Below are 24483 nucleotides of genomic sequence, written 5' to 3' on the forward strand. Positions count from 1 at the left end.
CATTAGTGTGAACATATCTTTTTTACACCGCCTTAGTTGAAACTAGTATTTTTAGGAACAAAAAAGACAGTTATTCATTTTGAGATTATAAAGCTCATTTTACTTTCTAAATAGAATTCAGTGTTTGTAATTATTATTTATGTATTGACATAAGGTCATTGAGGCTCGAAAATCGTATTTTGTCGGATCGGGTCCAAGAAACTGATTATAAGACAGGCAAGTGGCCGAGTCAAGAACATCTAAACGAGTACCTACTATTATCACTTCATGGACGTGTAACGTAGGTAATTGATTTATTTATAATTTCATACTGTTTAAAAATTGAAATAAAATACATTATATACAATGTTTACACATTAGGTAGCTATTAGTTGTCAAGTTGATAGAACACAAACACATCTGATTTTGAAAAACAAAGTAAGAAGGTACGTAAACGTAACCGAAATAACTGAATAAATAAAGAAAATATTTGTGATATAACTTATAATTGAACAGAATGTCTGTGAATTCTAAATGTAGGTTGTTTAAAAGAAAGGTCGTTATAAGTCAAAAGCTGACTAAAAGGTTAAGTATCCTAAATCTTACATGTCACAAGACCGACAAATGCTTATTTTCTGTAATCAAAAATGTCCTGAAAGCCCTTTACAAAAAAAAATATAACTTGAAAGTTAAGAAAAAAACAATCTTACCTTCACTTCTTTTCGGAGTTGCAAAGGCCCAGAATCCTTTTGTTGAGTCAGATCTCTTATTTTTCTGAGATAATTTCTCAGCAAGTGATTTCGGCACTCCACCTTCTGAACAGAAATATCAAAATTTTTATATGGGTCCTTTTGCAATATAGCATCATAGCAGCTGCTATCTCCAAAGGCAACCATTTTATTAAAAATTAATCCATACATTTCAATACTCTTGGTAAATCCTTCAGCAATAATGTTAGCTTCCATAGCACTTGAGGAACCGTTCCAATTTTTGTAACAATTATGTTGTGGTGTATCAGTGGAATATTTTTTGCAGATGATGCAAAATTTATTTCTCACTGTTAAAAATAGTACTTTTTTTGTTTTGAAACCCACAATTGCAGCAGCCCCACTAAATGAATTATAGTTCATTCTGTATGACCTTTTAGCCCAAACACCATCACAAACGACTGTAACTAAAGGGATACCGTCTTTACTTAGTTCGCCGCATTCTATTGCTAATCTTTTTTGTTCGTTGGCAGCTTTTGCCATTTCTTCTAGGGCCGCTTCTTCCCAAAGTTCCGATAAGTTATCCTGTATCTTGTTATATGTTTTAGAGGATAATGTTGGTATATTTAAAGAAGAATTGAATTCATTTAAATGTGCATATCTTGACCCAACGTTAGTAATGCCAAGGACAGCACTTTTATTGATTTCTTCGAAATCTTCAACTGTTGTCACAGTCTCAGTAGAAAGACACATATTACATTTAAATGTTATTTTAGATGCTAATCCAAATCTTGTTTCTTTTGTTACCTTTAAATTTTGAAGAGAACATCCAAAGTGAGGCGCATGGTTTGATATTAAAATCAGGGAATCTAAAAAATATTGAATATCAACTATTCTGCGTCCTTCGAGGTTTATTTTTGAGTCAGAGTCTACTTTTTCATTTTTCTTCACATTTTTAGAAACTGTAAGTTGACTTAGTTCGGAATTAAAAGTATCACTAGCGTCCATATTTTCACTAACATTAGAAACTACTACTTGTTTGAGTTGTTTGTTTACATAATTTGGAATGTCACAAAGGTCTGTTCCATTATTTGAATTGTCACAAAGGTCTGTTCCACTATTTGAATTCTCAAAAAGGTTTGCTCCGCTATTTGAATTTTCTTCATGTCGGAGTTGAGAATTATCAAAATCAACTTTATTTTCACTCAGAGATTGTACACCACGTAAAACTGCTTCTACCATATAATTGTCTACTGAACTATTATAAATATTGTCTACATTATCTACATCAATAAAATTATTGCTTTCTTCGGTATAATTCTCAATAGCAGAAGTAGAACTTGCCATATTATTATGTTGCAAATTCAAATCGTCCTCAACTTCTAGAAGTTGTAATTGTCCAGATGTTGAAGCTCTATCCTGAAATAACCTTATTTTGTATCAATAATTTCTCCATTTTACTTTGATAGAATTCATTTTCATAGACAATAAGATTTTTACAATCGCATAAATTTTATATAGGGCGTTTCATTGTGTCCATTTTGTTTTATATGGTACTTTGTAAAGACCTGACTAACTCTGCAAAGCTAAACCTGGGTATAATTTCTATTTTTAAAACTACAAGAAAAAATTAAATGAATGTATTGTACCTACCAATTACTTTTTGTCTAATAAAAAAACTTTGGGTTTCCTTTAAATTTTGCAATAAATAAGCAATTCAACTGTGATTATTAATAATTACTTATATTAATTAAAATAGTCCCTTCGAAAACCAATAAAATCTGAAATATCTCACTATAGTATTTTTACTACAAAAACGTTATTACGTAGGTCAAAATTTTTGACGTAAGAGAACTGTCAAAACATTAGAATGTGACTTTCATTATTGTCATGTTTATTATAAACATGGCAATAATGAAAAGTCACATTCTAATGTTTTGACAGTTCTCTTACGTCAAAAATTTTGACCTACGTAATAACGTTTTTGTAGTAAAAATACTATAGATATCCATTGTCACCACTGTTATATGCAGTGTGACCTGAAAGTGTGGAATAACTTCATTATTTCATAAACTGAAGATATTTTCAAAAAACCTGAAACAGGTTGATTTCAATTCTTAAAATTACGTTTCCTGGCACAGTTGCGAAGAAGATTACTTTACCTCGTTTGAAGGGTATTTCAATTATCTACTAAATTGTTATAGGTATATAATGTTTCCCGAAAATATTTATAGTTTAGAAAATAATGAATTTATTTCACACTTTTGCTAATAGCTCTAAAGTTAGTCAACTCTTTATGAAACAACCTGAGTAATATATGAATTTATTCACTACTTTCTTTTTTCTTACTTACTCTCAATATCTTCTGACGCTTGCGATTTAGGGATCGAGTTGATACTCTTTTAGACGACATCCATAATCGTTTTTTGGCACTTTTTCGAAGAGGCATCGTAAAAATATCAAAATAACACTCGAAAATACAAAAATACAAAGATAAGTCCGAAAAATACACAAAATACACGACACTACTGCTCAAATACAGGAAAGATAATGATATAATTACCTTCGGTACCTACCTGCTGATTGTTTGTATTATTTTCAGATGTGTGATTCCAAAAATACCACTGTCAGACACTAAACCTAATAGATGCAAATATTTTATTCTACAGGGAAAAATAATAGTTACTTACAAAATTCAAAGTGTGATTCCTCATTTGAAGCTATTTTTATTGCCAATTTAATGCAATAAAAAAATAATCTTGAAATCAACACCAGAAAAACAACAATTTTAGTTTTTAGTTAATTTGATTTATTAAAATGTGATTCCTAATAATTATTTTCTTTTTTGCATTGAATTACTAATTCTTTTTTATATATTAGAATATTTGCTAATATTTTTACTTGAAAACTAATGTCAGATTTTAATAACTAAATAAGATACAAATATACGTAGCGATAAAAATATTTTATATAAAGAGAACACAAAAATTACTTATGAAGGTACCAAAGATATATAGATATAAAGGCAAAAATTAAAAAGTATTTTTCATCGTTCCCCGGTAAAATGCAAACATCTGTGAATGAGTTTATTATCTTTAAAAAATATTAGTTCCTTTACTTTCCAATCGGCGGAGCCACTTTATAGAAGCAAAATATTGGATTGCAAAGAGTTCGTAGTCCCCCAATTTTAAAGCTTATTTTTGATTTTAGGCTCACGAAAAAATTATGTAATGTAGGTAAAAGTCCAATCTGTGTTCCTGTGGAGAGAGTTTTTAAAATTTTTATTTAGGTTTCCTTAAAAAAATTGAAAAAAATGGTTAAAAAACCGACATTTTACCAATTTTTTTAGAAAAAACTAAATAAAATTTTTAAAAAATCTCTCCATAGGAACACAGATTGGGCTTTTACCTACATTACATATTTTTTTCGTCATCCTAAAGTTAAAAATAAGTTTTAAAAGTGGGGGACTACGAAAGCGTTTCAAATACTGATATTTACAAGGTAAATCCCCCTCTTAAGGTACTAGTACACTTTAGAAGACCAAAAATAAGCATTTTTCAAGATTTTTTTTCTCAGAACCTTTATTCAAAATGAACATAAATCTTCTTACACATTAATATCTAATTCCTAGAGAATACAAAAAACATATTTTTATTTATTTTTGCACGTAGACTAATATTGTAGAGGGCGCCAAAGTCGAGGCCTCGAAAAAAAGTAGTTCCAATTGCGGACAGATAATCTCCAAATTGGGATCTCTGAAACAAAAAAATCTTATGGTATTTGAAAAAGGAGGGTTCCTTACGTGACAATTTACCACCATTAGTGAAAAATTCCGCAAAAAAAAGATTTTACGAAAATTTGAAAAATTTTGTGAAAAAATCACCCATGTTTCAGTTTTTCATGGTTAAAAAATATTTATTTTTTATTTTTTGGTCAAATTGTGGTAAATTCTCACGTAAGAAGCTTTCCTTTTCCAAATGCAGTACGATTTCTTTATTTCAGATATCCCAATCCTGAGATTAACTGTCAGCCATCCTTTTTCGAGGCCTTGACTTTTTCGCCCTCTACAATATTAGTGTACGTGCATAAATGAAAAAAGATATATTTTTCGTACTCTCTAAAAGTTAGATATTAATATATAAAAGGTTTTATGTTCATTTTAATAAAATTTCTGAGAAAATAATTATTGAAAAAAATGATTATTTTTGGTCTTCTAAAGTGTAATAGTGCCTTAAGACTTTTCTTTACGTTTATTTCAGTGTAAGTAAACTGAAATTGTAAATTATTGTAATATCTATTGATTTGAATAAACGTATATTATTATTATTATTAATCCATTAGCCGATGGAAATATTTATATCAAGATAAATATTTTTTAAACAAAGTGTAATATTTTGATCTACTTTCTTATAATATTAGATAGCTTAAACATTTGCCTTTATTGAAAACAACGTAAACGACTTATACTCTCACCTTCGTCCCTGTGACTTTTCTCGCCTAACTTTTGACAGATTGGACTGTCGGATCTCAAACAACTTTTGACCAAGTTCGTAAATGGATTTGGCACAAAAACGTGACGAAAATCTCTATGGCGTAACCGTGTGAGTTTTTAGTCCTGTCGCCAGGGGGGGTACAACGGCCTCGTTAATTCAGATGGACTTACTCAAGTTTTTTTTATGTATTTTGACCCGTAGAACACGAATTTTTTGGGTAACAGTTGATCCGGATGTCGATAAGATTGTTATAGACCAAGAACTTGAGGAATCAAATAACAGCGATTTTTGGCAAAACAAAACAATATTTTGTATTTTTTGGGCCATTTTAAGTAAAAAATATTTCTACAAGTTTTTTCGTAGGATGCACAGTTTTCGAGATAAACGCGGTTGAACTTTAAAAAAATCGAAAAATTGCAATTTTTGAACCCGAATAACTTTTGATTAAAAAATAAAATAGCAAGTCTGCTTACCGCATTTGAAAGTTTAAGTCAAATTATATCGGTTTTGATTATTTGCATTGGTAAAAATTTATTTTTTTATTGTTTAACAAAGCTATAAACACGTAGGGTTTCCCGTGCTTTTACATGCGTTTTAACGCATGTAACGTAGAAATAGTCTTGATTGCACTAGTACCTATTCTACCTACTCGTTCGATTTTAAATGAGAAATCATAGAAACATCACTCACGCACTAGTTGTTTGTAGCTTTGTTTAACAATAACACAATAAATTTTTAGCAATGCAAATAATCAAAACCGACATAATTTGACTTGAACTTTCAAAGGCGCTAAGCAGAATTGCTGTTTTACTTTTTAATCAAAAGTTATTCGGGTTTAAAAATTGCAGTTTTTCGATTTTTTGAAAGTTCAACCGCGTTTATCTCGAAAACTGTGCATCCTACTAAAAAACTTTTAGAAATATTTTTTGCTTAAAATGACCCAAAAAATACAAAATATTGTTTTGTTTTGCCAAAAATCGCTGTTATTTGATTCCTCAAGTTCTTGGTCTATAACAATCTTATCGACATCCGGATCAACTGTTACCCAAAAAATTCGTGTTCTACGGGTCAAAATACATAAAAAAAACTTGGGTAAGTCCATCTGAATTAACGAGGCCGTTGTACCCCCCCTGGCGACAGGACTATTTCTTTCTTTGGTGCTATGTTAAATTTGTCAATAATAGTTAAATATTTTACTCGAATATGACATTTAGATAGCACTTGAGTGTTGTAAATAATGGATATACAGTATGGCATTAAAGGAATAAATTCGTCATTTCATAAACCAGCAACTTTAAGGAAAAATCCCGAAACAGGCCGATTTTTATTTTTAAATTATATATTATTTTTTGGCATACCTATACACTGACCGGCAAAAAAACTGACCACCCTATAAAGGGCCTAGCCGGGTAAGATGGTGAAAAGTGCCCCCAGCTCGATTTAAATTCCATATAGGCCAATTTTTAGCACATATAGAGGAACTCACTTTTTGAAATTTTTAGCTCCCTAAGTGGTCACGTGACCCCCCTAGAGCCTAATTAGGCTTTTTATGTTTTTATTTTTTATCTCAGGCGCATCAAGAGCTAGCCAAAAACTTTATTAAAAAAAGTTGTAAGTTCCAAAAAGATCTATAAGAAAAAATTTTTTTTTTAATTTTTTGGCGGGAAATTCGAATTTTTAGAACAATTTTAAACTTTTAAATGACTCTGAAAAAAAAACTAAGACACTCGTTTTTACAAAAATTAATTATAATGTGTATTTTTGCACAATCTTTTACCCTGAATTTTTTCAGACTTTTAAAATTGGTGAAACGTACCTTTAAAAATAAAAAACCGCATTTTTTCAGTTTTTTTTTCGTATTTTGAAACAATTTTATACATATTTTTCAAAAAAGGTAACACTGTTACTAGAATAGGTAAAAAACTGAAAAATAATTGGGGTTTGCTTAATAAAAATTTTTTGTAAAGCCATCCATTTTCAAAATACAGGGCGTTGAAGAAAACAAAATTTTACACATTTTTTACGATTTTGCTGAAACTACTGGCAACATTGTAATAAAACTTGGCGGGATTTAAGAGCTGGTTATTGTGCATATTTTGACATACAATTAATGATTTGATATTCATCATTGGCTCGCATAGGGGTAATGGTCTGAACTTTTTAAAGAATAAAGATAGTACGCCACTGACATATTTCAAATTAACAATCGTTTTTTAATTTCTCGTTCAATTTGTGACAAAAAATGTATCTTCTTATTTTTTCATACGACGCGGCATTTTTATTAAAAAAATAAAAGATCTTAACCCTTACAAAGTATTCGAACTTCTAGTAGTTTCTACATCTACATACATAATAAACTCATATATCCATTATCAAAATTAATTCGAATACTTTGGAAGCGTTAAGATATTTTATTTTTTGCAGCAAAACAGCGCGTCGTATGAAAAAATGAGAAGATAGATTTTTTATTGCAAATTGAACGAGGAATTCAAAAATGATTGTTAATTTGAAATATGTCAGTGGCGTACTATCTTTTTTTCTTTGAAAAGTTCAGACCATTACCCCTATGCGCGCCAATGATGAATATTAAATCCTTAGTTGTATGTCAAAACATGCACAATAACTACCTCTTAAAACCCGCCAAGTTTTATTACAATGTTGCCAGTAGTTTCGGCAAAATCGTAAAAAATATGTAAAATTTTGTTTTCTTCAACGCCCTGTATCTTGAAAATGGATGGCGTTACAAAAAATTTTTATGAAGCAAATCCCAATTATTTTTCAGTTTTTTACCTATTCTAGTGACGGTGTTAAATTTTTTGAAAAATATGTATAAAATTGTATCAAAAAAACGAAAAAAAAAACCGAAAAAATGCGGTTTTTTATTTTTAAAGGTACGTTTCACCAATTTTAAAAATCTGAAAAAATTCAGGGTGAAAGATTGTGCAAAAATACACATTATAATTAATTTTCGTAAAAACGAGTGTCTTTGTTTTTTTTTTTCAGATTTATTTAAAAGTTTAAAATTGTTCTAAAAATTCGAATTTCCCGCCAAAAAAATAAAAAAAAAAATTTCATATAGATCTTTTTAAAACTTACAACTTTTTTAAATAAAGTTTTTGGCTAGCTCTTAATGCGGCTGAGATAAAAAATAAAAACATAAAAAGCCTAATTAGGCTCTAGGGGGGTCACGTGACCACCTAGGGGGCTAAAAATTTCAGAAAGTGAGTTCCTCTATATGTGCTAAAAAGTGGCCTATATGGAATTTAGATTGGGTTGGGGGCACTTTTCACCATCTTACCCGGCTAGGCCCTTTCCGAAAATAAAAATTCATTGAAAGTTTTAACCACTGCTTCATATTGTATACTCAACATCTTTCATTTTTAAAACAAAAAATGCCCACTACTGCTTGATTCCTTAGCATAATTTATTTAATTAGAAGGCTACAAAGGAAATTTGTGTAATATCGAAATAAATTACAAACATTAAAAATTACAAGTGAACTTAAACAAAATTTTCTAAAATAGCATATGCTGCTCTAAAACATCAATAACTGTTTGCATACGATTCGGAAAGGAAAGAAACAAAATTTAAATTAAAACTAGAGGAATACGTTCATATTCTTCACGAAGCATGTTTTGAAGTTCGGCAAGACTTTCTGGCTGGCCTGGTTGACTTCTAACCCTACGATGAAGTTCACATCAAAGATCTTCTTCTTCTTCTTTTTGTATAGACATGACTCTGTCTGTTTTTTCAATATGCCTCTAGTAAGTTGTCGTTCCATCGTTTTCGTGGTCTTCCCACTGATCGTCTTCCTATTGTGGAATCGTTTCTCGCTGTCCTGACATTTCTCCTATTTGTTGTCATTCGGCTTATGTGGTCATTCCATTCTATTCTTCTGTTTCTTAACCAGTTATTAATGTTATCCACCGTGCATCGCCGTCGTATGTCTGTACTTCTAGCTCTGTCCCATAGAGTCTTACCATCGATTTTTCGAGAGGGTTTTCATCTCCGCTGTTTCGAGCAATCTTTTTGTCCTCTCTGTGTCGGGTCATGTTTCTGCCGCCTATGTCATTATTGGTATGATGCCTGTTTTGTAAATTCTGCCTTTCATTTCTTTTCCGATATTTTTATTTCTCCATATTGTGTCATTCAGGAAACCTGCGGCTCTGTTTGCTCTATTCACTTGATCTTCCACTTCTGTTTCGAGCCTTCCGTAGCTAAATAGTGTGATGCCTAGGTATTTAAACTCCATCACTTGTTCTATTATCTGACAATCTGACCTTCCAGCTTCAGTTTACATCTTATTAGATCTGCTGTTATAACCATGCATTTTGTCTTTTTTGAGGAAATTAACATGTTAAATTTTCTGGCGATTATGTTGAATTGGTGCAGCATACGTTGTAAATCATCTTCACTTTGAGAGATTAGTATTGCATCGTCCGCATAGCAGATTATTTTAAGTTAATTTTCTCCCATTTGGTATCCTTTTTAGTTCTTACTTTTTTTATTATTTCGTCCATGATCAGGTTGAACAATAAAGGACTCAAGGAATCTCCCTGTCTTATCCCATTGCCGGCTTCAATTGGGTCAGTTAGTTCATCTTCCACTTTTACTTTTATTGTGTTGTTCTGGTAGATGTTTTCTATCGTTTTAATTATTCCCAGAGGTACCTCTCTCGAGTATAACAAGTGGATAACGTCCTTTAATGTGACCCTGTCAAATGCTTTCTTAAGGTTCACGAAACATAAATGTGCCGGTTTGTTGTATTCCAACGATTTCTCTTGAACTTGCCTCATCATAAATATAGCGTCAGTGCATGACCTTCCCGACCTAAAACTTGTTGTTCTTCTGCTAATGTTACAATTTCATTCAATTTGTTGTTATCACTTTTGTTGTTAATTTTAATGTTGTGTTTAATAAGTTAATCCCTCTGTAATTCTCCGGGTCTGATTTGTCTACTTTTTTGAAGAGAGGTATTATCTTGATCTCCATTCTTGTGGTATTCTGTTTTGTTCTATTATTTTTTGTATTAGTTTTAATAGTTGTTTAGTCAGATCTTGTCCTCCGTACTCTAGGAGTTCGTTCGATATTCTGTCCTCTCCTGGAGATTTTCTATTTTTTTAATTTGCTTAATGCTTCCTTTACCTCTCCCTCCTCGATGTTTATTTGTTCGTTTGTCGTAACTTCAGGTGTTGGTAGTTCATTATCGTCGCCTTTCATCTTAAATATGTTCGATGATATTCAGATCAAGGCTACACGCTGGCCATTCTAGAGTATTCATTATTCCTACTTCCCCCAAGTAATTTGTCACGATTCTTGCAGTCTGCGGCCACGCATTGTCATGCATAAAGACGAAATTATCCTCAATAAATGGACCAAATGGAACTATTGTTTATGCCAAAACATCCTTTATATAGAGGTGAGCATTCAGGGGGCCATTGATGAAAATAAGTTCAGTTCGAGCTTCAAATGAGATTCCAGCCTAAACCATGACACCACCATCGCTAAACTTTCTTCCCTGGGACATTCAAGCTTGAGCATATCTTTCATTTCTTCGTCTCCAAACTCTCTCTCTCTCTGCCATCGCCAGACTTCAAACAGAACCGCGATTCATCAGTAAAGAAAATTCGGCTCCAATCCTGTATATCCCAGTGTTGATGTTGTCGAGCAAAATTTAATCGGTTCTTACAGTGTCTAGGTTGTAATTTGGAAACCATAGCCGGCCTTATTGCCATTAGTAATCTTTCATTGAGGCGTCTTCTAACCGTTCTCTCACTTATATTCATATTGCGGAACTTCTGCAGACGGTTTCTTGCAGAAATTGTAGTGGAATGGCGGTTTTTTAAAAGTTTCATCACAATCAAACGATCATCTCTTTGCGAGGTAACTCGTCTACGACCGGAACCAGGTCGACGTGAGTATGTACAGTCTCTATAAAGCGATGGAAAGCTCTCCGTGCTATAGTTCTCGGAATACCTAAAGTTTCGGATACATAAACTTGACTTTTTCCGTCTTGTAGCAATGCAATTATTCGACCATATCTACTGTAGAAAACACCATATTATATCTTAATTATTCACTTAGCCGAAATCCACTTTTATGTTTAATGATAATAAACACCCTGTGGAATATTCTAGCCTTTATAAAATATTGAAATTAAAACCCAAATATAGCGCCAGGTTTTCATAACATTCTGTTTTTTATTTATTGGCTTATGTTGGATAATAAAAAAAGTTAGGGATTTTAACAACTAGCCATGTTCTTTATCAATACAGGTTGTTTCTAAATAAGTGCGACAAACTTTAAACGGGGTAATTCGGCATTAAAAATAATGACCGTTTGCTTGATGAACCTATGTCCGCAAATGCTTCTGAGATACGGGATGTTGAATTTCTTCTTACAAACTAACGATTTATTTATTGCTCTAAAACCTGTTGAGATATGCAAATGAAATTTGGTGGGTTTTAAGAGGTAGTTATTGCGCATTTTTTGACATACAACTAAAAATTTTATATTCATTATTGGCGTGCATACGGGTCATATTACCCGATCATATTACCCGCATGCACGCCAATGGTGAATATAAATTTTTTAATTGTATGTCAAAAAATGCTCAATAACTATCTCTTAAATCCCACCAAATTTCATTTGCATATCTGAACAAGTTTTAGAGCAATAAATAAATCGTTAGTTTGTAAGAAAAATTTCAACATCCCGTATCTCGGAAACGAAACATTTGCGGACATAGGTTTATCAAGCAAACGGTCATTATTTTTTATGCAGAATTGCCCCTTAAAGTTTGTCACATTTATTTAGAAACACCTTGTATTGATAAAGAACATGGCTAGTTGTTAAAGTCCCTAATTTTTTTATTATTCAACATAAGCGAATAAATAAAAAAACGGAATGTTAAGAAAACCCGGGGATATGGTTGCGTTTTAATTTCAATATTTTATAAATTCTAGATTATTCCACAGAGTGTTGTGAAAATTGAGAAAAAAACTCAGTTTGATTGGTATACCCGGTATACAATTAAAATTTACCTGTCTAACAACAATATTATTACAGCGATATTGTTGAAGAATAGGGCTATAACATGTTGAAAAAATTACTTAAATCTGACAACAGTTTTAGGAGATACGAGACATTAAAAATGACCCAGTTTTTGGGGTACCCGTTTTTCGTGCCGGTGAGTGTACATTAATATAGTTATTTATACAGGGTGTCCAAAATTTTTTTTAATTGAATTAATTTGGCAGTAGTAAAATATATTTTGGATTAAATAAATAACATACAGTCTTCTTTCTGTGCCAATTAATTTATTTAAAAAAACTTTATAGTTTTAACCATATCTGAAGATAGCTTTGTAAGCCAAAAGCGTTCAGCTAGGAAGTACACATGTTTAAACACTTCAATAATAGTTTTTTTTCCCATTCATTTATTTGAATATTATAAAACTAGTGTCCGTAATCTTTTCTGTAGTGGCTTATTATGGTGCATACTCATACCATTCGTAAAACCAATCCCATCATTTTAACAATATTAGCTTAAGACTTACTTCCACACAAATATGCCATTAAAATTCATTAAATTTCATCTAAACCCGTTGCTATTTACTTTAAAATTTAATTTTCGTTGCCAACAAGACCATCAGTGGTGGCAGCAGAGCTCTATCTTTATATAATACTCGGTTATATCTTTATAATGCTCGGTCCCGATTTGATTTTGAATTCTCATACGAAACAAGTTTGCTAAGCTGATAATTGGAACACCAGATTACTCGCTTAATTTGGATAATCCCGCAGTCAGGTACTAGGGTAGTTGATAAGCTTTTTCCCATTCTGATCGGAATGTATTTATAAAGTTTTAGAAACGGGGCTTCTTTGGGAAGATTTGAAAAGGTTTTTGTCGTTGCTAGATATTTTATCTAAAGTAAAATGTAGAAAAATAAAAAGATGTATCTCAAAAAATATCTCAAATATTGCCATAAGATAATAATTAAAGTACAAATCCAAATCAAACCAAAAACAATAATGATAAAGGGAGGGGTATGGTTTGAAATTAACATTGCAAGCATTTTTTAACCTTCGGATTACCAAGGGGTGTAAATTTTGACCCCAATGTATATTTTTATTTAATAAATTCAGAAATATTGTAAATTTTAAACTAATTATTTATTTATTTGACTTTAATATCATTCCAGATACCCTCATATTTTGTAATAAAAAAATTCCCTATGTTTCACGAAAAAAAATATTTTCTGAATTTGGGGTCCAAGAACTCCCTTGGCCTTCCATGTTCCAATTTTGCATTAAGTAAATACCGTCTATTATGTGGAATTTTTTGTAACAAACATTCCAATATTGAAAAAAATTGTTTGTTAAACATGTGGCGACGTAAATTAGTCTATATTTTAAAATTTCTTTAGTTCTATGTTCTATGTTCAGAATGATGATTCCTGTTTTTGTTCAGTTGTAATTAAATTATGTTTTACTATTACATGTTCAAACAAATTAAGTCAAAACATAAAGTGAAACGTACGCCGATGTGTGTAGTATATAGTATACAGTTGAGTCCACGAGTCTTTACCCGTGCGTCATTAATACTTGGAGAAATAATAATAATAATAATAATAGAGTTTATTTGTTGCAACTAATACATAAAAAATAAACCCAATTTCTCACTGAAGTTGTTAGTCAAACTACAACTTGTGCGTGAGGGTTAAATTTTGATTAAGCATATTAAATAACATTAATAAATAACAAATAAAACACATATTTGATAATTCAAATGTTAACCTGTAATAGGGACAGTAGGTACTTACTGTCACTTGCTGTTGCGTTTAGTAAATTTCAATTTCTGACTTATCATCGACTTATTTCGTATAATTTAAATGATGACGCACGGGTAAAGACTCGTGGATTTAACTGCACAAAATGTATATACGCATTAGTGATGTAACGAATATTCGTATTCGTATTCGCGAATATTCGCATATTTTTGCATATTCGCATTCGTATCCGCATTCGCGAAATTTGTGCGAATGTTTTGCGAATATGAAAACCAGAAAAAAATAATTTTAAGATAATATTAGGTTAATAAAATCAAAATCTATTCACTTCTCATCTTTTTTTATTAAGAAAAGGTAACTTGACCTCAAACATGCAGCTACTCTCAAATGGAAATATGCAGGACACAACAGCAGACAAAGAGACGGAAGATGGAATGAAGCGATAACTCACTGGAGATATTGGGACTACAAAAGAGGAAGGGGCAGACCACAGACGAGATGGTCGAATGACCTAAAGAGATACGCAGCGACCAGATCGACAGCATTAGCACTGAACCGAGAAGAGTGGAAAAGTAAGGGGGAGGCCTACGTTCAACTTTGGATAAATGAAGGGCAATAGATAGATAGAACTTAACCTTGTATAATCACATTATCAGCCTTCACTTTTTTTTTATTATTTGGTATTATGTAATAAAGCTTAAGATTCAGATTGATTTACACTAAATATCAATTAACTTTTCATTAAAAATTTAGGAAGCATTACAAAAATAAAAACAAATTAAAAAAAACTGGACATTCGCATTCGCATCCGCATTCGCGAATGTCAGTAGCAGATATTAGCATTCGCATTCGTATTCGCGAATGTTAAAAAATGACATTCGTTACATCACTAATACGCATTGACGTTCGTTTCACTTTATGTTTTGACTTAATTTGTTTGAAAATGAATCGTGTCGCATGGGAAAAGTTATAGCGGACGAATAATATTATTTTATTTCTTAAAACAACTTAATTTTTTTGTCAATTGTCATTTTTGACGGGGGTCATTTTTGACCCCCGTTGGTCATCCGTGTAACAAAAAAAGATTGGTCATCGGAATATTAAGAACAATTTGAAGAATATTCAAAAAAAAATTCAAAGAAAAATATTGGAAATAAGTCAACGGTGGCAAATTTTTACCGACGCTTAAAAAAAATGGATTTTGCAGTGGACATCAGAACTCGACACTGGATCATGTGAAATAAAAAATTTAACATTTAACAAGCTTATATATTTCTCGAGGTAACGGTATCGAGTTTTTTTTATTTTGAAAGATATTTGAGTATCAATCGGAAATAAAAAAAACGAAACTCTTTGTAACAAAATGGCGAAATCAACATATTGATTATTGTTAAACAAAAATAAGCATAAAGTCAAATGTATATCGACAGCGTTACCTCAATAAATATCTGAAGAAAATCTATACAAAATTTCAGTTAGATTGGTCAAGTAGTTTTTGAGTTACGGTGTCCACCGCCTTTCAAAAAGCAGTTTTGAGAAAGACGCGTTTAAAATTTTGACAACTTCGTGTTTGTTTTCTTGCTTGTCTGTCAAATTGTAAAGTAATGCACACGGGAATATATTTTTGAATCGCGGAGTAAACTACAAAAGAGAAGGGGAACGTTGTTGAACGTTTCTCACTGTGCTGCTCAAGCGAATCGAAGGTAGCGATATTCAACATGCTGTATCTATAAGCAAAAGAGTGGAATATATTCATTACTTCGAAAAATTACATATTTAGATAAAAATTCTGATAACATTACGTTTTACTTTCGTGTTACTCTTTAAGCTTATTTATTTCATGTATTTTGGAGACGTAAATAAAGAATAAAGACGTATTGTTATTGTTATAAATATGATCTATTAATCTATTACAATTAATACTGGGGTAACCTTGAAGGCAAAAGAGGCGAAGTTTTACGAAGAATACCATAATATGTGATCTAAAATCTACGAGAATGAATGATAGTGTCGTTTATTGAACCAGAAAAACAGTTGCTAACATTTACACATACTGGAAGATTTTAATATTCTACACTTGTGCATAAAAAAGTTGCAATAAATTGATAAAAAAATTCCATGATTCTTTTATAAAACCGTTTGTGAACGTGTAGAGTTCGCTTTATTTTCGTTTATTTTATTATTATTTTTTTATTTTTTGAAATATTTTTTTTCGATTTTTCTTATTTTCGTTTTTTATTCAGGAGCACAAGTTTAAAATGTCCTCTCTAATTCCTGATGATCCTACTACCCAAAACGAAGTCGAGACTCGAGGAGCTGAGGATGATCCAGACCTGACGATCAAATTCAAACTTGATGATAGTATTCAGTCCGAAAGCAGTACTTCCGGTAGGAATGAAAACTTGGTGAAAATCTAGTAAACAAATCAAACGTATTTTATTTCTGTTTGTAGATTCAACCAAGCTAACTATTCCAGTTGAGTCCGAAGCAGGAGAGGAGATCAAGATCACCAAAGTTAATGGATCGGATTGCAATAAAGAACAGAACGTTCAAGAGGCCAAAGAATCCATCTGGGTGTCTAACCTTAACCGGGACGTTAAAGCTGTTGATGTAAGGGAACTTTTTGGCAAGATCACAAAAGTACAGGGCGTGAAAATTCTAACCAATAACAGCAACTATTTTGCTTATGTTACTTTGAAAGATGCAGAGAAGGTTGCAAAATGTATCGAAAAGCTAAATAACACTGTGCTTAATGGAGAAAAGATCCTTCTTTCCTCAACCAAGCCGTGCATACAACAAGCTGAGACTCACGCAAAAAAGAAAGAAGATAATAAAGATTTGGTAAAGCAAGACATAAAGGTTGCTGCAGAAACATCTAATAAGGGAAATAATGGAAAACATACATCAGAAATAATTAAAACTGATAAAAATTCAGATCCATCAGACAATTCTGTCATTGCAGAGCAAAAACGAGAAATTAAGAAACTAAAACAGGAACTAAAAATTGCGGATAACAAAAATAGTAGTCTAAAATCTGATTTGAGAGCTGAACGAAGAAAATACGACACAATATATTCCAAATATCAAAATTTAAGACGTGACATGGAAAAAATGGAGAATGAAAATCGCCAAAAACGCAGAAAGCTAATTTTGGATCAGGAAAACTTCGAGCATTCAATAAAAATGAAAATGGTAGACGTAGAAAAGCTCAAGCTGGACCTTAATAGACAGCTAGAAGAAACCAAACAGTTGAAGGAGAGGTTAAGTAAAGAGGTTAATAAATTAAGCGATATGAAGAATGTTAACACTTACAAAAGAACCAGATCACCTTCCAGAAGAGATTCCACTTCCCACAGAGGACAGCCGCAGGGAAAAAAGTTTAGGTATTTCCATGATTTCGACAAGAGTAAAACACCTCCACCTCCTAATCTACGCAACGAATCAGGTAAGCAGTCTGGGTATAGCGCCGCTAGCTCGTCCAATGAAGCTCCAGATTTCTCTAGGGGAATGAAGCCTCCAGGTACTGGCTTCAATCGTCACGAGAAGTCCACTCCGTTCCAGCAGTCCATTCATCCTGGACCAAGAGCCAACACTTCTAATCTAGATCAAAGAAGACCTAAAACTTCTAATCTAGATCAAAGAAGAGCCAACCCTTCTAATGTAGATCAAAGAAGAGTCAACAATTATGATTATGGTGCGTATTCAGCTTCGCAACCTTACGCGAATGCGTTACCTGTGAGGGGTAACAATAACTTCCCGTACTATCAGTATTAGTTTCCAGGACAGTTCGACAAGCGATAGCTGAGAGGAGAATGGTTAATGGAAAATTAAGGTGGTATTGGACATATAATTCAAGTGGTGTATTAAATAATATTTGTTCATATAAAAGCTTACGGTACTCAGCGGAACTTGGATAATTCGAAGCTAAGAAAACCTACAAAACATAGATTTAATAAAACTTCGGGTTAGGTAAAATATTTAAAAAACTTAAGTAAATATTTACATATTAATATTTTTCATTCAGTCAACATAAGCTTGAATACCATAATCGCAAAGTAGATAGTTTTGATTCCTTCGAAGTTTCCATTGTTCTCTACTTCTGTCTCTGTTTCACCTCTACATCCGAGGCCAATTATTCTTTCATGATATCTTGTTACAGTTCTTCTTTAGCTATTATCCGGTGTTCTTCTTCTTCTTCTCTCTTGTTGGTATTCGAGTGTCGGTCTGGTTATATTATTTGGGTCTTTCCTTGGTGTATTTCCAATACATTTCCATTTCTTTCTTTTAATTATTCTTCATTTAGTTCTGAGTTTATTATTCTATGTTTATTATGTTATCAGGCCAGTATATTTTTATAATTTTTCTCACCGATTTATTTATAAAGGTGTGTAATTTTTTGGTAGTTTTTCTTCCTGTTTCCAATATTCTGGGCATACTCTGAACACAACTGTTAAATATTTTAATTTTCGTTATTTTTGATATATGACGTATGTTTCAGATTTTCTTTAATGAGTTATATACCTGTGAGTTGTGCCTTTTTCTACATCTGATCTACTAACCTTTTTTCCCGGATTGATCCCAGATTTGTAAAGTGATCTACTCTCTCTATTTGTCTTCCATTTGTTCTAATTTTAGTTTTTTGGCAGTTGTTTTTATTTAAGATTAATTTTTCTTTATGGACCTTAAAATGTATTACATTAGAGTATTTTGTAAGTTTGTCGATCTTCTTCAGCATAGGTTGCCATGTTCGTTTAAGAGGCATATGTCGCCTGCAAACTCCAAATCATCCAACTGGTTGTGCAAGTTACAGCTAATGCCTGTTTCTTATCGCTTACTTCTTACTTTCTTTATGATTATAAATTAGGAATAGTGTCGGGGACAGTACGCATTGTTGTTTAACTCCGCTTTAGTCCAGGGATTTTCTCGGGATACTCAAAGATCCAGGTAGCTGACTACTTTTTTAGTTATTATAGACCTATAGAAAGAAAACCTACCTGTTTCCTGCCTAGAGTTCGCGTCCGTTTTTTAATTATTAACAATTTAGTGCAAAAATCTCGATTTTTTCGTTTTTTTGCATCCCGTTTAAAAGCTAAATAATGGACATAAAATTACAAAATTTAATTTTTTAGAACATTGAAAAACCTTTAAAATGCCGATGTTTAAAAGTTAAAAAGTTAATTTGTTGCTACGCAAACTGCAAAATAAGTGAAAATCGTTATTTGTTAATAACTTTTACTAAAACTAACTTAGAACTTTAGTATTTCACCCAAAGTTGTGTATTGGGGTACTAACAAACCCTCAAAATTTGAGACCGATCCATTAATTAGTTTAAGAGTTATTCTATTTGTTTTTCCCAGAGACCTTTATTTTGCAATAACATAAGACAGAAAATAATGAAGATAGGACAATTCTGAGTATGCCAAATGAAAGTAGAAGAGTGATAGTATCAAAATGTATTAAAAAAAGATAAAAAAATTAATCAGTATAATGAAAAATCCTAATGCCAAATTTTTGAAATTTTGTAGTTTATAAACATTTAGAATAACTTTACAGATATTGTCCGTAGGAACAATCTCTTTATATATTCGAAAAGCTAGTATTTTAACATGAATTTTCAAATAAAACAATTTAGCCTGGGTTCATTAGGGACAAAGTTAGCCATGTGTTTTTTTTAATTCACAGCTAATTTGTTTATAATAATTAAGGAATTTCATTGATGCCATTTTAAATAATGAGATTTGTATTTTTTGTTAAAAAATTTTCATAAACATTGTATCTTCACAGCACCCTCTACGATTTTTCAAAATTGTAGTTCAAACGGTTACAAGGGAGAACCTACGAATCCACCGAGTTAAAATACCGAAAAAGCATTTCAAACTAATACAATTTTCTGTATCCGGATCAATTCAATCGATTTTCATCTTTTTTTTTAATTCGTATGCAATTTCTACGTACATTACAAATATGCAATTTGTTTATAAATTTATTAATTAATAATCAGTCTAATTTGTTTAAACAATACTTGAAAAAATATTTTTTACAAAAATCTATTTTTTTAATCATAGTATCATTAATGATCATACAAAAAGTTAAAGTGCACTTTAATAAATAAAGTATTTTTATTAGATAATTATTTATTGAAGATAATTTATTTATTAAAGTATACCTTAAGTTTTTGTATGATTAATAATGATAGTCTGATTAAAAACATGGATTTTTCGGAAAAAATTATTTTTTCAAAAATTGTTTAAACAAATTAAACTTTTATTAATTAATAAATGTCAAATTGCAAATAGACGAATTACATATTTGTAATGTACAGAAAACTTACATACAAATTAAAAAAAGAAAGGTCAAAATATATTCAGCAGATCCCGAGATATAGAAAATAATATTAGTTTTAAGTTGCCTTTTTTAGTTTTTGAACTCGTGCAGTTGTCGGCTCCCAGCTCCCCTTCACTTACCACGACTAGTCACTAACTGAACAACATTTTTAAAAATTCGTGTAAAATACCAACTTTTCGAATATGTAAAATGATTTTTCTACGGACAATATTTTTAAAGTTGTTGGAAATGTTTATAAACTACAAAATTTCAAAAATTTGGCATTAGTATTTTTGACTATATGAGATAATTTTTTTATCTTTTTTTAGTACATTTTGATAGTATCACTGTTCTACTTTCATTTGACATCCGCAGAATTGTCTTATCTTCATTATTTTCTGTCTTATGTTATTGCAAAATAGAGGTCTCTGGGATAAACAATTAGAATAACTTTTAAACTAATTAATGGGTCGGTCTCAAATTTTAAGGGTTTGTTAAGTACCTTAATACACAACTTTGGGTGAAACACTAAAATTCTAAGATAGTTTTAGTAAAACTTATTAACAAATAACGATTTTCATTTATTTTGCAGTTTGCGTAGCAACATATTAACTTTTTAACTTTCAAAAATCGGCATTTTAAAAGTTTTTTAATGTTCTAAAAAAATTAATTTTGTAATTTTATGTCAACTGTTTAGCTTTTAAATGGGATGCAAAAAATCGAAAAAATCGCGATTTTTGCACTAAATTGTTAATAATTAAAAAACGGACGCGAACTCTAGGCAGGAAACAGGTAGGTTTTCTTCCTATAGGTCTATAATAACTAGGGAGCGGATTTATATGCGATCAATTTTGATGAAATATGCGCATATATATGCAGTAAAAAATTACGAAATATGCGCAAGATATGCACAAAAATTCAAAAAATGCGCATATCGAGAAACCACAAATTATCTGTTCTATTCTATTCTAGGGGGTTCTTTTAAAGGGGGGTGGCAATCTTATTTATTATCTTTCAAATACTGGTACCAATAGTTACCTATTTAAAATAAAACAACAATATCACTATTATATCTTCGATTATAATTCACTACAATGTGTTTTTCCAAATTTTTTACGAGGAAACATTTTCTTTGATCAGATAAAATATTTTTATAACTAGAAAAACTCCTTCCAACATCAACAGAAGTAATTGGGGCGTATTTAAAATAACTTGTTAAAGCCGAAAATTCTGCACCAAAATCAATTGCAAAATTTCCATTAAAAATTTCGCATATTATGTCCTCCAAAGTGTTAAAGCCGTTTAAAGACGGGATCTGATCTAAAGCATGAATATTTCAATTTCCGTTCTTCTTCTTCTTCATGTGCCATCTCCTCTAAGAAGGTTGGCAACCATCACGGCAATTCGCACTTTCGATACCGCTGCTCTAAAGAGATCAGCAGAAGTGCAATTAAACCAAGCTCTCAAATTGTTTAACCAGGAGATGCGTCTTCTTCCGCGACTCCTTCTACCCTGTATTCTTCCTTGCATTATCAATTGTAACAAGTTATAACGCTCGCCCCTCATAACATGTCCCAGATATTGCAGTTTTCTGACTTTAATTGTATTTAAAACCTCTTTATCTTTTCCCATTCTTCTCAACACCTCGATATTCGTGACTCTATCCACCCAACTTATTCTTAATATTCTTCTGTAGGCCCATAACTCGAAGGCTTCTAATCTGTCCGAAACATCCTTCTTTAATGTCCAAGCCTCCAACCCATAGAATAATACGGAGAACACGTAGCATCTCAGAAGTCTTATCTTTAAAGAAATTGTAATGTCCCTGCTACAGAGTACTTTTTTTAGTTTGTTGAAAGCATTTCTTGCCTGTCCTATTCTTGCTTTAATCTCTTCTGTGTACTCATTAGTTTCATTAATTATTGTACCCAAATATTTATATTTTTCAACCTTTTTAATTTGTTCTCCATGTATTGTTATGCTTTCTTGGCGCTGTTGAACTTTTGTGATTACCATAAATTGTGTCTTTTTTGTGTTTAGGGACAGTCCGTTTTCTTGGCTGACTTCTACCACTCTGTCAACCATTTGTTGTAAATCCTCAAGATATTCGGCTAATAAAATAGTGTCGTCGGCAAACCGTATATTATTGATTGGTCGACCATTTACTTTTATTCCCGTGGTTAGGTCTTCTAGTGCTTCCTGGATTATTTCCTCTGAATACAAATTGAACAAAGTAGGAGACAGGACACAGCCCTGTCTGACGCCCCTCTCAATCCGTATTTCATTTGAAAAGGCGTTGTTCTCTTTTACCACAAATTTCCGTTAGAAAATCGTAAAACTATGGTTAAAGGTGTAAATTCTCTTAACAATAGGGGATTTAAAAGAATCACCAGAATTATAGAATTGGGATACAAATTGTACTAAATATAATAAAAGTAAATAAAATTCGTATTTCCCGGTAAACCATCCTTCATCATTTTAACATCCTACAATCATTTTATAACGGCGTACTATAAGCACTATAAGTACTTTGTGTAAAGATCGGGTATTTTCTAAGAAGAAATGAAAAGGCAGTGAATAAAGCCGTCTCTCTTCAGGTAGTTCTCGAATTAATAGATAGGACAGCCTGTGCGGGGAAATATCTGTGGCTTGGTTCTAAAAGGGCCAATGTCAATATTTTACTTTTTTGTACAGCTTTATTTAAAATTTAATATTGACAAAATAAAACGGAATAAATTGACATTGGCCATTTTAGCACCAAATGAGATACTGTGGCTTGGTGTTAAAATGGCCAATGTCAATTTTTTGCGTTTTGATTGGTCAATATTAAATTTTAAATAAAGCTGTACAAAAAAGTAAAATATTGACATTGGCCCTTTTAGAACCAAGCCACAGATATTTTGTGTCGAATTAAAAAATTTTTTTTTGGACTTAAATGTTTTTAGATAGGCACAAAATATGCATGTTTCTTTAAAAATATGCAAACTTTAGTAAAGTTCTCAAATATGCGAAATATGCATGCAATATGCATTTAGCATAAAATCCGCTCCCTAATAATAACTAAAAAAGTAGTCAGCTACCTGGATCTTTGAGTGTCCCGAACATGGTCTATTTCTAGCTTATTACCCTGAACCACTTGTTCCAGTCTGTTTCTGTATACGTTATAGAATAATCTGACCAGGTTGATCAGCTTTCATCGGTAGCTTATGTAATTATGCAGGCTACGCTTGTCGAATTTTAGATCCCTATTAGTATTAATATTTTAATGTTTTTTTATTTGGAGAAGAGTTTCTCATATTCATGTTCGTTATGTTCGTGTGTTACCGTGTTCATGTGAATATGTTTTTTATATGTTAGTTTTAAGAGGAAACATTCATTTATTCCGTTACCTTCAGTTTGTGCAATAAATTCTCTAAAATATTCGTAGAATTATTTTCATATTCTCGGAAAAATACCCCAGCTGTGGCTTAGAACAACTTTTATAATAATACATAAAAAACCCCATGCGAAAAAATGTGAAGACTATTGATTAATAAGCCTTATCAGCATCTCCTGAATTTTTTTTTAAATCATACATAAAAGAATACTTCCTTGGACAGCTCTTAGGACAAACGTTTCCATTCTAAACCAACTCAATATTAAAAAAAGGCTGTCCACAATATGCCTGCAACGAATTCTGCAATTCTTTGGTCACGTGGTTCGCAGAGGTGACGACAGTTTGGAGAGGTTAATTGTTTCTGGAAACGTTCCGGGGAGAAGATCAAGAGGACGATCACCAACTAGATGGTCTGACCAAATAAAGCATTCAGCTGGAAACTCATTCTGCGAAGCTCTTAGAGCAGCTCAAGATAGAGACGAATGGAGAAACGTTGTTAGGAATATTGGAAGAAATCACGATCCGCAGTAAGGGGGAAACGACAGGAGAGAGAGAGAGAAAAGAATACTTATATAAAAAGCGTGACACTGAAGAGAAGAATCGGTCTTGGGTGGGCAACATATGGAAAATTGAGAGAAGTCACATCACATGCCGAAAGAGAAGGGTATTTGATCAGTGCATTCTCCCAATCTTGACATGCGGAGCACAAACACTTACCTTAACAAAAACCTCGGCTACCCAACTGAGATTCACGCAGAGAAGAATGGAGCGGTCCATGGAATAACTCTGCGAGACAAATAAAACATGAAGAAA

General features: G+C 31.9%; 1 protein-coding gene across 1 annotated transcript in view; it reads left to right on the top strand.

Annotated features, from left to right (window-relative positions):
- LOC114339896 (SAFB-like transcription modulator) overlaps positions 1-19016 on the top strand; it is a 117310-nt gene extending 98294 nt beyond the window's left edge. Inside the window, exons 2-3 of the mRNA XM_028290591.2 lie at positions 16214-16358; positions 16423-19016. Coding sequence (XP_028146392.1) covers positions 16229-16358; positions 16423-17744 — 1452 coding nt within the window. The 5' untranslated portion in view covers positions 16214-16228 and the 3' untranslated portion in view covers positions 17745-19016. The remainder of the gene's footprint in view (positions 1-16213; positions 16359-16422) is intronic.
- Positions 19017-24483: the final 5467 nt, after the last annotated feature.

The sequence above is a fragment of the Diabrotica virgifera genome, chromosome 7, assembly GCF_917563875.1.
Source record: "Diabrotica virgifera virgifera chromosome 7, PGI_DIABVI_V3a".
Classification (NCBI taxonomy): Eukaryota; Metazoa; Arthropoda; class Insecta; order Coleoptera; family Chrysomelidae; genus Diabrotica; species Diabrotica virgifera.